The sequence below is a fragment of the Salmo salar genome, chromosome ssa08 (assembly GCF_905237065.1).
Source record: "Salmo salar chromosome ssa08, Ssal_v3.1, whole genome shotgun sequence".
In the NCBI taxonomy this organism is placed as follows: domain Eukaryota; kingdom Metazoa; phylum Chordata; class Actinopteri; order Salmoniformes; family Salmonidae; genus Salmo; species Salmo salar.
In genome coordinates, this window is record NC_059449.1 from 25210552 (window position 1) to 25228051 (window position 17500).

General features: G+C 44.4%; 2 protein-coding genes across 2 annotated transcripts in view; both read left to right on the forward strand.

Moving 5' to 3' along the window:
• Window positions 1-2690, forward strand: part of LOC106596727 (phosphatidylinositol 4-kinase type 2-beta) — a 25857-nt gene extending 23167 nt beyond the window's left edge. The window contains exons 11-12 of the mRNA XM_045723066.1: window positions 1710-1879; window positions 1977-2690. Coding sequence (XP_045579022.1) covers window positions 1710-1879; window positions 1977-1980 — 174 coding nt within the window. The 3' untranslated portion in view covers window positions 1981-2690. The remainder of the gene's footprint in view (window positions 1-1709; window positions 1880-1976) is intronic.
• Window positions 2691-11456: 8766 nt separating this feature from the next.
• The window catches only part of htra3a (HtrA serine peptidase 3a), a 17108-nt gene continuing 11064 nt past the window's right edge, over window positions 11457-17500 (forward strand). The window contains 3 exon segments of the mRNA XM_045723067.1: window positions 11457-12215; window positions 16428-16533; window positions 17131-17353. Of these exon segments, the coding sequence (XP_045579023.1) occupies window positions 11762-12215; window positions 16428-16533; window positions 17131-17353 (783 nt within the window). The 5' untranslated portion in view covers window positions 11457-11761.

Here is a 17500-nt window from a genome sequence, read left to right on the forward strand (position 1 = left end):
ACTGCTGTATATATAGTGTATGAAGTGGTGTCCATACTGCTGTGTATATATAGTGAATGAAGGGGTGTCCATACTGCTGTATATATAGTGTATGAAGGGGTGTCCACATACTGCTGTATATATAGTGTATGAAGGGGTGTCCACTACTGCTGTATATATAGTGTATGAAGGGGTGTCCATACTGCTGTATATATAGTGTATGAAGGGGTGTCCATACTGCTGTATATATAGTGTGTGAAGGGGTGTCCACATACTGCTGTATATATAGTGTATGAAGGGGTGTCCATACTGCTGTATATAGAGTATGAAGGGGTGTCCATACTGCTGTATATATAGTATGAAGGGGTGTCCACATACTGCTGTATATATATAGTATGAAGGGGTGTCCATACTGCTGTATATATAGAGTATGAAGGGGTGTCCATACTGCTGTATATATAGTGTATGAAGGGGTGTCCATACTGCTGTATATATAGTGTGTGAAGGGGTGTCCATACTGCTGTATATATAGTGTATGAAGGGGTGTCCATACTGCTGTATATATAGTGTATGAAGGGGTGTCCATACTGCTGTATATATAGTGTGTGAAGGGGTGTCCATACTGCTGTATATATAGTGTATGAAGGGGTGTCCACATACTGCTGTATATATAGTATATGAAGGGGTGTCCACATACTGCTGTATATATAGTGTATGAAGAGGTGTCCATACCGCTGTATATATAGTGTATGAAGGGGTGTCCATACTGCTGTGTATATAGAGTATGAAGTGGTGTCCATACTGCTGTATATATAGTGTGTGAAGGGGTGTCCATACTGCTGTATATATAGTGTGTGAAGGGGTGTCCATACTGCTGTATATATAGTGTGTGAAGGGGTGTCCATACTGCTGTATATATAGTGTATGAAGTGGTGTCCATACTGCTGTATATATAGTGTGTGAAGGGGTGTCCATACTGCTGTATATATAGTGTGTGAAGGGGTGTCCATACTGCTGTATATATAGTGTATGAAGGGGTGTCCATACTGCTGTATATATAGTGTATGAAGGGGTGTCCACATACTGCTGTATATATAGTGTATGAAGGGGTGTCCATACTGCTGTATATATAGTGTATGAAGGGGTGTCCATACTGCTGTATATATAGTGTATGAAGGGGTGTCCATACTGCTGTATATATAGTGTATGAAGGGGTGTCCACATACTGCTGTATATATAGTGTATGAAGGGGTGTCCACATACTGCTGTATATATAGTGTATGAAGGGGTGTCCACATACTGCTGTATATATAGTGTATGAAGGGGTGTCCATACTGCTGTTATATATAGTGTATCCAATTTACCCAATATTCACCCCTTTCTTTGACACTCCACATTGAGCTCAGGTGCATCCAATTTCCTTTGATCATTCTTGATGTCGCTACAACTTGATTGGAGTCCACATGTGGCCAGTTCAATTGTATGTCTTTGATTGTTCCTTTTTCCCCTCTTTCTCTCCTCTCTCTCTCTCTTCTCTCTCTCTCCTCTCTCTCTCTCTCTCTCTCTCTCTCTCTCTCTCTCTCTCTCTCTCTCTCTCTCTCTCTCTCTCTCTCCTCTCTCTCTCTCTCTCTCTCCTGTCTCTCCTCTCTCTCTCCTCTCTCTCTCTCTCTCTCTCTCTCTCCTCTCTCTCTCTCCTCTCTCTCTCTCCTCTCTCTTCCTCTCCTCTCTAGATCCTAAACCTGAGCCAGGCGTTAAAGGATAATAAAACTCCCATTCAGTTGGTCCAGATGCCCAGAGTCGTGGTGGAGAGAAGCCGGACAGGAGGACAGGGGAGGGTGGTAACATTAGGAACAGCTTTCACCCAGACCTTCCACTGCAAGAGACCTTTCTTCTCTTCCTGGTAGAGGGAGGGATGGCTGAAGGAGCTGCTGCAGGGGTGGGTGGAGAGATGAGGAGGGAGGGAGCCTCCACTGCAAGAGACCTTTCTTCTCTTCCTGGTAGAGGGAGGGATGGCTGAAGGAGCTGCTGCAGGGGTGGGTGGAGAGATGAGGAGGGAGGGAAGAGAGGGAGCCTCCACTGCAAGAGACCTTTCTTCTCTTCCTGGTAGAGGGAGGGATGGCTGAAGGAGCTGCTGCAGGGGTGGGTGGAGAGATGAGGAGGGAGGGAAGAGAGGGAGCCTCCACTGCAAGAGACCTTTCTTCTCTTCCTGGTAGAGGGAGGGATGGCTGAAGGAGCTGCTGCAGGGGTGGGTGGAGAGATGAGGAGGGAGGGAAGAGAGGGAGCCTCCACTGCAAGAGACCTTTCTTCTCTTCCTGGTAGAGGGAGGGATGGCTGAAGAGGGACTGATTTGGAGTTGGACATCACACGTCTGGGGAAACATCCCAAATGGCTCCCTATTCCCTTTGTAGTGCCCTACATTAGACCCTGGTCAATAGGGTTAGTGCACTATAAAGGGAATAGTGTTCCATTTGGGACGTATGCTGAGTGTGTTGAGCTCAGAGGAGAACCCAGGACGTCCTAAATGGAACTCTATTCCCTATACCGTCCTGCACTATGTCTGACCAGAGGCCCCATAGGGGATAGTGCACTTAGGGGAATATAGTGCTATTTGGGATACACCGACAGTGTCTTCGGTTCTGCGCTACCGCCAAAATCATTTTAATATAAGCATAAAGAAAAAGCTTTTTGAAGGAATTAAATGATGTTAAAAAGTGGATAAAATACAATGTATGTTGCTTGAATGTAAGTTTACAGTTTCTATTTAAATAGAGCAACGTGTCTCCCGAGACATTTCAATGAGAGGGAATACTGTTGACAACGTGTCGTCCCAAATAGCACTACTTTTGAGTGACTTTTTGGGATGCACTCGATGGTCATTTTTTTTTTCATAGCAATGAATGTATTAGTTGATTTAACATGTATGTGTAATTGCTGGTGACAGTATGCTCTTGGCTATTATGGGATGGGTGGTGGGTTAAACTCAAGGTACACTGTGCAATATGATGTAATCAGGCACCGTGCGGGTGGCGAACTTCCTGCTTGACAACAACAACAACAATTAGAATCTGCCAAGATGGAGGCTGGGATTCAGTCTGACCGCAGGTTATAGACAAATGTTCCAGCGTTCGCAGAGATCCCATTCACAGTAAACGCTACGTATGTCGGCTCAATCAGAAATTTGCCTTTAAAAGGCCTCAAAGCCTATAACCCACGATCGGATTGAATCCCGGCCTGATTCTTCACCCAAAAGTGGAACTCCTGGCAGAATTGTATTATTTTGTTGTTGTCTGTAAACAGGAAGTTACCCTGCTACGTTTGATGACGTCATATTGCTGAGTCTTCCGTTAATCTCCCACCAAATTGGGGGGGGGAAGGAAAAATAAGGACATTCGCACACTTGCTAAACATTTCTAAGTCCCATACAGCACCCTATTCCTTACATAGTGCACTACTTTTGACCAGGGCCTATAGGGACAATGTGCACTACTTTTGACCAGGGCCTATAGGGCATATGCACTACTTTTGACCAGGGCCTATAGGGACGTGTGCACTACTTTTGACCAGGGCCTATAGGGACAAAGTAGTGCACTACTTTACCAGGGACTATAGGGGACGGTAGTGCACTACTTTTGACCAGGGCCTATAGGGACAAAGTAGTGCACTTTTCTTGGATAAAAGTACTGAACTATGTAGGGATTAGGGTGCCGTTGGTGACACAGACATTGTTTTGGGTTTTTCATATTTATGCATCTTGAACTTTCTATTCCTGCTGTATAATGAATGTAAAGGTAGAATTGTATTTTTTAAACATGTTGGAAACAATAAATGTAAATTTGGGATTGGTTAAATGTGAACTCTCTTCTCTTCATTGATCTATGTAATGTTCACTATGGTCGTGTTCCAATACCCAGACTTATCATTTTGGGTATATAAAAATAGGTTTTATAGTATGTGACATTTCTAAAATGGAGAGTGATTTTAATGCCAGGATGCAGAAGGCTATACTCACTGGGTATGCTTTTAATGCCAGGATGCAGAAGGCTATACTCACTGGGTATGCTTTTAATGTCAGGATGCAGAAGGCTATACTCACTGTTTTTTCCATTTCTCACTGGGTATGCTTTTAATGCCAGGATGCAGAAGGCTATACTCATTGGGTATGCTTTTAATGCCAGGATGCAGAAGGCTATACTCACTGGGTATGATTTTAATGCCAGGATGCAGAAGGCTATACTCATTGGGTATGATTTTAATGCCAGGATGCAGGAGGCAATACTCACTGGGTATGATTTTAATGCCAGGATGCAGAAGGCTATACTCACTGGGTATGATTTTAATGCCAGGATGCAGAAGGCTATACTCACTGGGTATGCTTTTAATGCCAGGATGCAGGAGGCAATACTCAAGAGTATTTCAGCTCGTAAGAGTCGTTGTATGAAGCAGTAGTGTAAACACTGCTCTGACTGTAAGGCCATTCTACTGCCAATGTTTGTCTATGGAGATTGCATGGCGGTGTGCTCCATTTTATACACCTGTCAGAAACGGATGTGGCTGAACTAGCCAAATCCACTCATTTGAAGGGGTGTCCACATACTTCTGTATATATTTTTTATTTTATTTTACCAGGTAAGTTGACTGACACGTTCTCATTTACAGCAACGACCTGGGGAATAGTTACACGGGAGAAGAGGGGCGATGAATGAGCCAATTGTAAGCTGGGGATGATTAGTTGGCCGTGATGGTATAAGGGCCATATATAGTGGGGCGGCAGGTAGCCTAGTGGTTAGAGCGTTGGGCCAGTAACCGAAAGGTTGCTTGATAGAATCCCTGAGCTGACAAGGTAAAAATCTGTCGTTCTTCCCTTGAACAAGGCAGGCCGCCATTGTAAATAAGAATTTGTTCTTAACTGACTTGCCTATTTAAATAAAGGTTACATAATGTACGTACCTCACCAGAAAAACGCCACAATCGGTTTCTCCACTGTACCATAACAAAATCTGATTCAATGTGTCGCTCAGTTATGTAGAGAGTCATGTCATCGTGGGAATACTCTTCCACCAGAGGTTTAAAGTAAGTTTAGCTTTAAAAAAATAGATTAACAAAACATATTGTATCACAGCGTCTCTCCTCTCTCTAAAGATCTACTTGAACTGTACCTATTTGCCACGTCTTCAATGTAAGCCTACTAGAGAGCGTGTGCCCTCAGGCCTGGAGGGAAGCTAAAGTCATTCCTCTAACTAAGAATAGTAAAGCCCCCTTTACTGGCTCAAATAGCCGACCAATCAGCCTGTTACCAACCCTTAGTAAACTTCTGGGGAAAAAATGGTGTTTGACCAGATACAATGCTATTTCACAGTAAACAAATTGACAACAGAATTTCAGCACCCTTATAGGGAAGGACAACAAGCACAGCACTTACACAAATGACTGATGATTTGCTGAGAGAAATTGATGATACAAATATTGTGAGGGCTGTTTTGTTAAACTTCAGTGCTGCTTTTGACATTATCGATCATAGTCTGCTGCTTTCAAAACGTATGTGTTATGGCTTTACACCCAATGCTGTATTGTGGATAAAGAGTTACTTGTCTAACAGAACACAGAGGGTGTTCTTTAATGGAAACCTCTCAGATAGAATCCAGGTAGAATCAGGAAGTCCCCAGGGCAATCTTTCAATCTTCACTAATGAATTGCCACTGGCTTTGAGGAAAGCCAGAGTGTCTGTGCATGCAGATGACTCAACACTATACATGTCAGCTACTACAGCGACTGAAATGACTGCAACACTTAAAAAGATGCAGTTAGTTTCAGAGTGGGTGGCAAGGAATAAGTTAGTCCTTGTATTTCGGACAAATCATTCACTAAACCCTAAACCTCAACTAAATCTTCAAATAAATGATGTGGAAATTGAGCAAGTTGAGGTCATGGTCAAAACATATTGATACAACAGTAGCTAAGACGGGGAGAAGTCTGTCGATAATAAAGCGATGCTCTGCCTTCTTAGCAACACTATCAACAAGGCAGGTCCTACAGGCCCTAGTTTTGTCACATCTGGACCACTGTTCAGTCGTGTGGTCAGGTGCCACAAAGAGGGTCTTACGGAAAATTACAATTGGCTCAGAACAGGGCAGCGCAGCTGGCTCAGAACAGGGCAGCACGGCTGGCTCAGAACAGGGCAGCACGGCTGGCTCAGAACAGGGCAGCGCGGCTGGCTCAGAACAGGGCAGCGCGGCTGGCTCAGAACAGGGCAGCGCAGCTGGCTCAGAACAGGGCAGCGCGGCTGGCTCAGAACAGGGCAGCGCGGCTGGCTCAGAACAGGGCTCAGAACAGGGCAGCGCAGCTGGCTCAGAACAGGGCAGCGCGGCTGGCTCAGAACAGGGCTCAGAACAGGGCAGCGCAGCTGGCTCAGAACAGGGCAGCGCGGCTGGCTCAGAACAGGGCTCAGAACAGGGCAGCGCAGCTGGCTCAGAACAGGGCAGCGCGGCTGGCTCAGAACAGGGCTCAGAACAGGGCAGCGCAGCTGGCTCAGAACAGGGCAGCGCGGCTGGCTCAGAACAGGGCAGCACGGCTGGCTCAGAACAGGGCTCAGAACAGGGCAGCACGGCAGGCCCTTGGATGTACACAGAAAGCTGATATTAATAATATGCATGTCAATCTCTCCTGGCTCAAAGTGGAGGAGAGATTGACTTCATCACTGCTTGTATTTATGAGAGGTATTGACATGTTGAATACACCGGGCCGTCTGTTTAAACTACTGGCACACAGCTCAGACACCCATGCATACCCCACAAGACATGCCACCAGAGGTCTCTTCACAGTCCCCAAGTCCAGAACAGACTATGGGAGGCGCACAGTACTACATAGAGCCATGACTACATGGAACTCTATTCCACATCAGGTAACTGATACAAGCAGTAAAATCAGATTTAAAAAAACAGGTAAAAATACACCTTATGGAACAGCTGGTGTAACAGTGTAAGTTCCGTCCCTCTCTTCGCCCCAACCTGGGCTCGAACCAGGGACCCTCTGCACACATCAACAACTGACACCCACGAAGCATCGTTACCCATCGCGCCACAAAAGCCACAGCCCTTGCAGAGCAAGGGGAACAACCACTTCAGGTCTCAGAGCGAGTGACGTCACCGATTGAAACGCTATTAGCGCGCACCACCGCTAACTAACTAGCCATTTCACATTGGTTACACTGGGACTGTGAATCCACACAAACATAGGCGGATATACACACACACACAATAGCATACACACTATACACACACGTACACATGGATTTTTACTGTATATATGTGGTAGTGGTGGAGTAGGAGCCTGAGGGCACCTAGTCTGAATGTATTGTAATGTTTTTAAAATTGTATAAACTGCCTTAATTTTGCTGGACCCCAGGAAGAGTAGCTGCTGCCTTGGCAGGAACTAATGGGGATCCATAATAAATACAAATACTGTATATAACAATATGTATATAACAATATGAATATGTATAGAACAATATGAATATGTATATAACAATATGAATATGTATAGAACAATATGAATATGTATAGAACAATATGAATATGTAGATATGAATAGTGTAAATCATATCATCATGTTGTTGCTTGGTGTCTTTCCAATGTACACTGAGTGTACAAAACATTATGAACACCCGACCAGGTGAATCCAGGTGAAAGATATGATCCCTTATTGATGTCACCTGTTAAATCTACTTCAATCAGTGTAGATGAAGGGGAGGAGACAGGTTAAAGAAGGACTTTTAAGCCCTGAGACATGGATTGTGTATGTGTACCATTTAGAGGGTGAATGGGCAAGACAAAATATTTGCCTTTGGAATGGGGTATGGTAGTAGGTGCCAGGTGCGCCGGTTTGGGTGTATCAAGAACTGCAACGCTGCTGGGTTTTTCACGCTCAACAATTTCCCATGTGTATCAAGTCACCCTGAGCCATACCCCCATATCATAAAATGTTTGTATTTTTATTCAACTAGGCAAGTCATTTAAGAACAAATTCTTTTTAACAATGACAGCCTACCCATTGCCAAAACCTAACCCGGACAATGCTGGGCCAATTGTGCGTCGCCCTATGGGACTCCCAATCACGTCCGGTTGTGATACAGCCTGGAATCGAACCAGGGTCTGTAGTGACATCTCTAGCACTGAGATTCAGTGCCTTAGACCGCTGCGCCACTCGTGGGGTCTATTTCAGAGTATTTTCATCGTTTAGAAATGAAACCACTTTATGTATCCAGTCCCCCCCCCCACATTAAGGTGTCATAAGTATTCAGACAAATTCACTTATAGTGTATTAAAGTAGTCAAAAGTTTAGTATTTGGTCCCATATTCCTAGAACACAATGACTACATCAAACTTGGGATCACAAATTGGTTGGATGCAATTGCAGTTTGTTTTGTTCGCTTCAGACCATGTTTGTGCCCAGAACAGAAACGAATAGCAAACAATGCACTGTGTAACTCTGTAGTGACTTCCATTGTCCAAGTGAGAACAACAACGTGTCTGAACACGTCTACATCGTGTGGATGATACCATGGTTACGGACAATCACCAATAACGACGAGTGAGAAAGTCACAGATGCACAAACATCATACCCACAAGAAAACCCCAACCTCCACTGTTATTGGTAATGGTGAGAGGTTTAGTGTGTTTTTTGGGGGGGACATGATTGTAGTGAAATCTGTAACTTTCTCACTCATCATTATAAACAATTCATTCATGATTATCCGTAATCATGGTAGCAATCAACACCAATGTAGAAGTGATCAGAAACATATTATATTCCTACCACACAACAACAAGTGACCACAAAATGACAATACATCATTTACCATTCACCTCCACTGGGCACAAAATCATCCGAAACAACCAAAACGAACTGCCAAACAGCATAAAGAACATTTTGTAGAGTCACAAGCTTGATGTAGTCACTGCATGTTGACATATAACACAACATTGTGGAAGAATTATTGGAATTTGACAAAAGCAACACAATGGTCACCACCACTTGGTTGAGGCATGATGCTGGAGAAGTGTAACCACTCTCAAATTCACAGACAGAACTATAGATCCAAGAACTGATCGTCTAGATTCACAGACAGAACTATGGATACAGGAACTGATCGTCTAGATTCACAGACAGAACTATGGATACAGGAACTGATCGTCTAGATTCACAGACAGAACTATGGATACAGGAACTGATCGTCTAGATTCACAGACAGAACTATGGATACAGGAACTGATCGTCTAGATTCACAGACAGAACTATAGATCCAAGAACTGATCGTCTAGATTCACAGACAGAACTATAGATCCAAGAACTGATCGTCTAGATTCACAGACAGAACTATGGGTACAGGAACTGATCGTCTAGATTCACAGACAGAACTATGGGTACAGGAACTGATCGTCTAGATTCACAGACAGAACTATAGATCCAAGAACTGATCGTCTAGATTCACAGACAGAACTATGGATACAGGAACTGATCGTCTAGATTCACAGACAGAACTATGGATACAGGAACTGATCGTCTAGATTCACAGACAGAACTATGGATACAGGAACTGATCGTCTAGATTCACAGACAGAACTATGGATCCAAGAACTGATCGTCTAGATTCACAGACAGAACTATGGGTACAGGAACTGATCGTCTAGATTCACAGACAGAACTATGGATACAGGAACTGATCGTCTAGATTCACAGACAGAACTATGGATACAGGAACTGATCGTCTAGATTCACAGACAGAACTATGGATACAGGAACTGATCGTCTAGATTCACAGACAGAACTATGGATACAGGAACTGATCGTCTAGATTCACAGACAGAACTATGGATACAGGAACTGATCGTCTAGATTCACAGACAGAACTATGGATACAGGAACTGATCGTCTAGATTCACAGATGACAGAACTATGGATACAGGAACTGATCGTCTAGATTCACAGACAGAACTATGGATACAGGAACTGATCGTCTAGATTCACAGACAGAAATATAGATCCAAGAACTGATCTTCTAGATTCACAGACAGAACTATGGATACAGGAACTGATCGTCTAGATTCACAGACGACAGAACTATGGATACAGGAACTGATCGTCTAGATTCACAGACAGAGCTATGGATACAGGAACTGATCGTCTAGATTCACAGACAGAAATATAGATCCAAGAACTGATCGTCTAGATTCACAGACAGAAATATAGATCCAAGAACTGATCTTCTAGATTCACAGACAGAACTATGGATACAGGAAGTTAACATCCATGACATCAACATTGTGTTTTCAAGCTGTATAGTAGTTGTTTACACTTGTAATTTGGGGTTCTGATGGGGTAGGACAGTTGAACTAAGCTCATGAGTTACTAAGTTACCAAGTTATATTCCTCAAGAATCAATGGCTACTTATCATTCATTTAAATGAAGAAGAAGAGGAGGTGAGGATCCTGGATTGGCCCTTTTCAGGTCAGTCACGTCCTGATGAGTTGGAGGGGGTTCCATGGAATTACAATGAGAACTAAATAGAACTCTAGATATCAAGTCAACATCACCTCACCTACTGTAGTCCCCATTTCAGTCTACATACCTTCACCTACTGTAGGCCCCATTTCAGTCTACATACTTTCACCTACTGTAGTCCCCATTTCAGTCTACATACCTTCACCTACTGTAGTCCCCATTTCAGTCTACATACCTTCACCTATTGTAGTCCCCATTTCAGTCTACATACCTCACCTTTAGTCCCCATTTCAGTCTACATACCTTCACCTACTGTAGGCCCCATTTCAGTCTACATACTTTCACCTACTGTATCCCCATTTCAGTCTACATACCTTCACCTATTTAGTCCCCATTTCAGTCTACATACCTTCACCTACTGTAGTCCCCATTTCAGTCTACGTCAACATCACCTCACCTACTGTAGGCACCATTTCAGTCTACATACCTTCACCTACTGTAGTCCCCATTTCAGTCTACATACCTTCACCTACTGTAGTCCCCATTTTACTCTACGTCTACATTACTCTACCTACTGTAGTCCCCATTTCAGTTGTTTGTTTCACCTTTTTAGTAGCCTCAAAGTCATGAAGATGGACAGGACATGTTAGAGAGAAGGAATAAAGAACAGAAAGAAAGAGAGAAAGAGAGAAAGAAATAAATAAAGAGAGAGAGAACTGTAACAGTTATCTTAATTCTCCACTAGATGGCGCACGGCGGATGGTTAAAACCTTTGACCAATTCGCTGCCTGCCTGTTTGTGTGCCAGACACACAGTGCCCGTGCGTTTGTAGGTTTGTACGAGGGAGGGAGGGTTGATGGGTCAGCCTCCAGTGTCCACATTGAGTTGTTGGGGGAAGTAGAGAGATATTCATCATGATCCGTCTGTCACAGTGTCGAGGTATGTGAATCAGTCTCTCTGTCTGTCTTGGGTGTGCTCTCTTTCACTCCTCATTACGCAATGCAGACAGCAGTCCTATTTGCTTCAATAAAATTGAAGTATAATTTTAAAGTATAAGGATTATAATACATAGAATACATTTGTAGAGTCTTAAGAACAGAATATCTAACTGATAAAAATTGTTTACCACGAAAAGAGACTTTACCAAGCTCGTTGAAGAGACAACTATCTAACTATCCAGTGGAGTACCTGTAATCCTCCCGAACTCCATTCCAGCATTTACAGAGAATCTCTTTTTCTTTCAGGCTTTTTGCTTCCCCTCTTTTTATTACAGAATTCTCGGGATGCGTGTGTTCCTGTTCGCGGCGACGGTATTTTTCGCACACAAGCTCACCGGGTCTGGTGCAGGAGCCGGTGCCGCGTCCAGCTCCAAAAAGTGTTCCTCCCAGTGCGACGTGAGCGAGTGTCCTAGTCCGAACTGCCCCAGCGGGTATGTCCCAGACCGGTGCAACTGTTGCCTGGTGTGTTCCCGGGGCGAGGGTGAACTCTGTGGCCGGAAAAACGACCTCCCGTGTGGGGACGGCCTAGAGTGTAGGTCCCCTAACGGTCCTAACAAGGGCCCGTCGGCGAAGCGGAGCTCCAAGCGGCGGCTGTGTCAGTGTAAGATGGGGTATAAGGTGTGTGGTAGCGACGGAAAGACGTACGGGAATGTGTGTCGGATGAAGGCTGCCAGCCGGAAAGCTCTTCAGAAGGAAAGGGATGCCATCACCCAAGTACACAAGGGACCCTGTCCATCAGGTAAGTCCTAGCCATTAGCCTATAGCCATTTGCCTATAGCCTAGCTCTCATCCAGGGCTTTACGTGCAGCTTGAGTTGCGTTTTATTTTATGAGTACCATGGCAGCTCAAAGCTGTATTTGAAGAAGGCCCTGTCTATATGTAAAGAGCTAGCATATACAGTGCATTGGGAAGGTATTCAGACACCTTGACCTTTTTCCACATTTTGTTACGTTACAGCCTTATTCTAAAATTGATTAAATTCTACACACAATACCATATAATGACAAAGCAAAAACTGGTTTTTAGAAAGTTTTGCAAACTAATAAACTCAGCAAAAAAAGCAACGTCCTCACTGTCAATTGCATTTATTTTCAGCAAACTTAACATGTGTAGAAATGTGTATGAACATAAGATTCCACACCTGAGACGTAAACTGAACAAGTTCCAGAGACATGTGACTAACAGAAATTGAATAATGTGTCCCTGAACAAAGGGGGGGGTCAAAATCAAAAGTAACAGTCAGTATCTGGTGTGGCCACCATTAAGTACTGCAGTGCATCTCCTTCTCATGGACTGCACCAGATTTGCCAGTTCTTGCTGTGAGATGTTACCCCACTCTTCCACCAAGGCACCTGCAAGTTCACTGACATTTCTGGGGGGGAATGGCCTAGCCCTCACCCTGCGATCCAGCAGGTCCCAGATGTGCTCAATGGGATTGAGATCCGGGCTCCTCGCTGGCCATGGCAGAACACTGACATTCCTGTCTTGCAGGAAATCACACACAGAATGAGCAATACGGCTGGTGGTATTCTCATGCTGGAGGGTCATGTCAGGATGAGCCTGCAGGAAGGGTACCACATGAAGGAGGAGGATGTCTTCCCTGTAACGCACAGCGTTGAGATTGCCTGCAATGACAACAAGCTCAGTCCGATGATGCTGTGAGACACTGCCCCAGACCATGATGGACCCTCCACCTCCAAATCGGCCTCGGTGTAACGCTCATTCCTTTGACGATAAACGCGAATCTGACCATCACCCCTGGTGAGACAAAACCGCGACTCGCCAGTGAAGAGCACTTTTTGCCAGTCCTGTTTGGTCCAGCGACGGTGGGTTTGTGCCCATAGGCGACGTTGTTGCCGTTGATGTCTGGTGAGGACCTGCCTTACAACAGGCCTACAAGCCCTCAGTCCAGCTTCTCTCAGCCTATTGCGGACAGTCTGAGCACTGATGGAGGGATTGTGCATTCCTGGTGTAACTCGGGCAGTTGTTGTTGTCATCCTGTACCTGTACCTGTCCCGCATGTGTGATGTTCAGATGTACTGATCCTGTGCAGGTGTTACACGTGGTCTGGCACTGCGAGGACGATGAGCTGTCTATCCTGTCTCCCTGTAGCTCTGTCTTAGGCATCTCACAGTACGGACATTGCAATTTATTGCCCTGGCCACATCTGCAGTCCTCATGCCTCCTTGCAGCCTGCCTAAGGCACGTTCACACAAATGAGCAGGGACCCTGGCCATTTTTCTTTTGGTGTTTTTCAAAGTCAGTAGAAAGGCCTCTTTAGTGTCCTAAGTTTTCATAACTGTGACCTTAATTGCCTACCGTCTGTAAGATGTTAGTGTCTTAACGACCGTTCCACAGGTGCATGTTCATGAATTGTTTATAGTTAATTGGAGCATAGGAAACAGTGTTTAAACCCTTTACAATGAAGATCTGTGAAGTAATTTGGATTTTTACAAATTATCTTTGAAAGGCCACTGTGTTCTTGGGGACCTTCAATGCTGCAGAAAGTTTTTGGGACCCTTCCCAGGTCTGTGCCTCTACACAATCCTGTCTCGGAGCATTACGGACAATTCCTTCGACCTCATGGCTTGGTTTTTGCTCAGACATGCACTATCAACTGTGGGACCTTAAATAGACAGGTGTGTGCCTTTCCAGATCATGTCCAATCAATTGAATAAACCACAGGTGGACTCCAATCAAGTTGTAGAAACATCTCAAGGATGATCAATGGAAACAGGATGCACCTGAGATCAATTTTGAATGTCATAGCAATGGGACTGAATACTTGAATAAGGTATTTCTATAATAATTTTAATTTTTTTTTTTTTAATTGTCTAAAAACCTCTTTTTGCTTTGTCATCATGAGGTATTGTGTGTAGATTGATGAGACTAGTTTGGAGACACTAATAACAATAAACTAGCATACAGTTAAAGGACTATAACAATGAACTAGCCTACAGTTAAAGGACTATAACAATGAACTAGCCTACAGTTAAAGGACTATAACAATAAACTAGCCTACAGTTAAAGGACTATAACAATAAACTAGCCTACAGTTAAAGGACTATAACAATAAACTAGCCTACAGTTAAAGGACTATAACAATAAACTAGCCTACAGTTAAAGGACTATAACAATAAACTAGCCTACAGTTAAAGGACTATAACAATAAACTAGCCTACAGTTAAAGGACTATAACAATAAACTAGCCTACAGTTAAAGGACTATAACAATAAACTAGCCTACAGTTAAAGGACTATAACAATAAACTAGCCTACAGTTAAAGGACTATAACAATAAACTAGCCTACAGTTAAAGGACTATAACAATAAACTAGCCTACAGTTAAAGGACTATAACAATAAACTAGCCTACAGTTAAAGGACTATAACAATAAACTAGCCTACAGTTAAAGGACTATAACAATAAACTAGCCTACAGTTAAAGGACTATAACAATAAACTAGCCTACAGTTAAAGGACTATAACAATAAACTAGCCTACAGTTAAAGGACTATAACAATAAACTAGCCTACAGTTAAAGGACTAAACCAATGAACTAGGCTTATTGTTGTTGCCCTATAAAAACCCAATCTTCCCATGTCATTTATTTGTCCTATGGTGTCTGTCTACCTCAATCAGTACTGTTGTTCCTTAGGCTATACTTGATTAGCCTACAGTTAAAGGACAGTCATTACCAGACATTACCCTACAGTCATTACCAGAGCTGAGTTTGAATGTTCAACATTGGTTTTCTGAAGTTGTAGGCTATTTGCTTATGAGATCGCCTTTTATAGAAACCTAATTCGTGATGACTTATCTGAGCATGTGGTAATATTGTGTTCTATATTCCACCATGGAATGTAGAAGTCCAGTACTAATGAAGAGGGCTATGAATAATGAGTTCTAACGGTTCTGCTGAGGCACTTCTACTGTGGTTTCTGTTAGGAGAGAAATACCACTTCTACTGTGGTTTCTGTTAGGAGAGAAATACCACTTCTTTGGTTTTTTTTGGAGAGAAATACCATGGCAGTGAATCACCTTTCACTCTTTTCCTTTGTATGCAGAGTTAGCACAACAATAACAGCAACAATATTCACTCTCTACTCCTCCTCCTTCTCCTACTGTTTCTCCTCCTCCTCCTCCTGCTCCTTCACCTCCTCTTTTCTCCTACTGTTTCTCCTTCTCTTCTCTCCTCCTCCTCTTCCTCCTCCTCCTCTCTCCTACTGTTCCTCCTCCGCCTCCTCCTCCTCCTCCTCTTCTTCCTCCTCTTCTCTCCTACTGTTCCTCATCCTCCTCTTCACTGCTACTGTTCCTCCTCCTCCTCCTCTTCTCTCCTCCTCCTCCTCGTCCTCTTCTCTCCTACTGTTCCTCCTCCTCCTCTTCTCTCCTCCTCCTCCTCCTCATCTTCTCTCCTCTTCTCTCCTCCTCCTCTTCTTCTCTCCTACTGTTCCTCCTCTTCTCTCTCCTCCTCCTCCTCCTCCTCTTCTCTCCTACTGTTCCTCCTCTTCTCCCCCCTTCTCTCCTCTTCTCTCCTCTCTCCTCTTCTTCTCTCCTACTGTTCCTCCTCTTCTCTCTCCTCCTCCTCCTCCTCCTCCTCTTCTCTCCTACTGTTCCTCCACTTCTCTCTTACTGTTCCTCCTCTTCTCTCCTCCTCTTCTCTCCTCCTCCTCCTCTTCTCTCCTACTGTTCCTCCTCTTCCTCTTCTCTCCTCCTCCTACTCTTCTCTCCTCTTCTCTCCTCTTCTCTCCTCCTCCTCCTCTTCTCTCCTACTGTTCCTCCTCTTCTCTCCTCCTCCTCCTCCTCCTCCTCCTCCTCCTCCTCCTCCATTCAGATCCCACCATTCTAAATCTAACTCCAGCGTTCCATTTGTAAACATTCTAATTCCAACATTGTACAGAGGTAGAGGTGGTGTTTCTGTGTTGACATGATGGCTTCTTGTTGCCAGTATAGGTCCTGCTCCTGTCCATCCCAACAGCCCCAGATACAAGTTCAACTTCATAGCTGACGTGGTGGAAAAGATGGCTCCTGCTGTGGTTCACATAGAGCTCTTCCTCAGGTCACTGCCTGTGTGTGTGTGTGTGTGTGTGTGTGTGTGTGTGTGTGTGTGTGTGTGTGTGTGTGTGTGTGTGTGTGTGTGTGTGTGTGTGTGTGTGTGTGTGTGTGTGTGTGTGGTGGCACTCTTAGAAAAAATGGTTCCGAAATGGTTCTTCGGCTGTCCCCATAGGAGAACCCTTTGTTGGTTCCAGGTAGAACCCTTTTTGGTTCCAGGTAGAACAAATTTGGGTTACAGGTAGAACCCTCTGTGGAAAGGGTTTTACATGGAACCCAAAAAGGTTCTGCCTGGAACACACTAACACGCACAAACTGTTATCCTTTGGGAACAGCTGAATAACCGTTTATGTTCTAGATAGCACCTATTTTTATAAGAATGTGGATGTGTGAATTGAACACATCCTGAATGTAAATGTAAATTCAGCCTCTCTCTCTCTCTCTCTCTCTCTCTTCTCTCTCTCTCTCCTCTCCTCTCCCCTCTCCTCTCTCTCTCTCCTCTCCTCTCCTCTCCTCTCCTCTCCTCTCTCTCTCTCTCTCTCTCTCTCTCTCCTCTCCTCTCTCTCCTCTCCTCTCCTCTCCTCTCCTCTCCTCTCTCTCTCAGACATCCTCTATTTGGTCGTCATGTCCCTCTGTCTAGTGGTTCTGGGTTCATCATAAGCCCCTCTGGACTCATCGTAACCAACGCTCACGTGGTAACCGCTGCTGCCACGGTAACGGGCCGACCACAGCTCCGCGTGCAGCTCCATGACGGGGGAGCGTATGAGGCCACGGTCCGGGACGTCGACAGGAAGTCGGATATCGCCACCATCAAAGTCAACCCTCGGGTAGGGTAGCTTTACCCTTCATTTAACAGGTTAGGTGGCCAGGTAGAGAGGAGAGATAGAGAGAGGGAGAGATAGAGGGAGACAGAGAGACAGAGAGACAGACAGAGAGACAGAGAGAGAGACAGACAGAGAAGCGGCGAGAGAGAG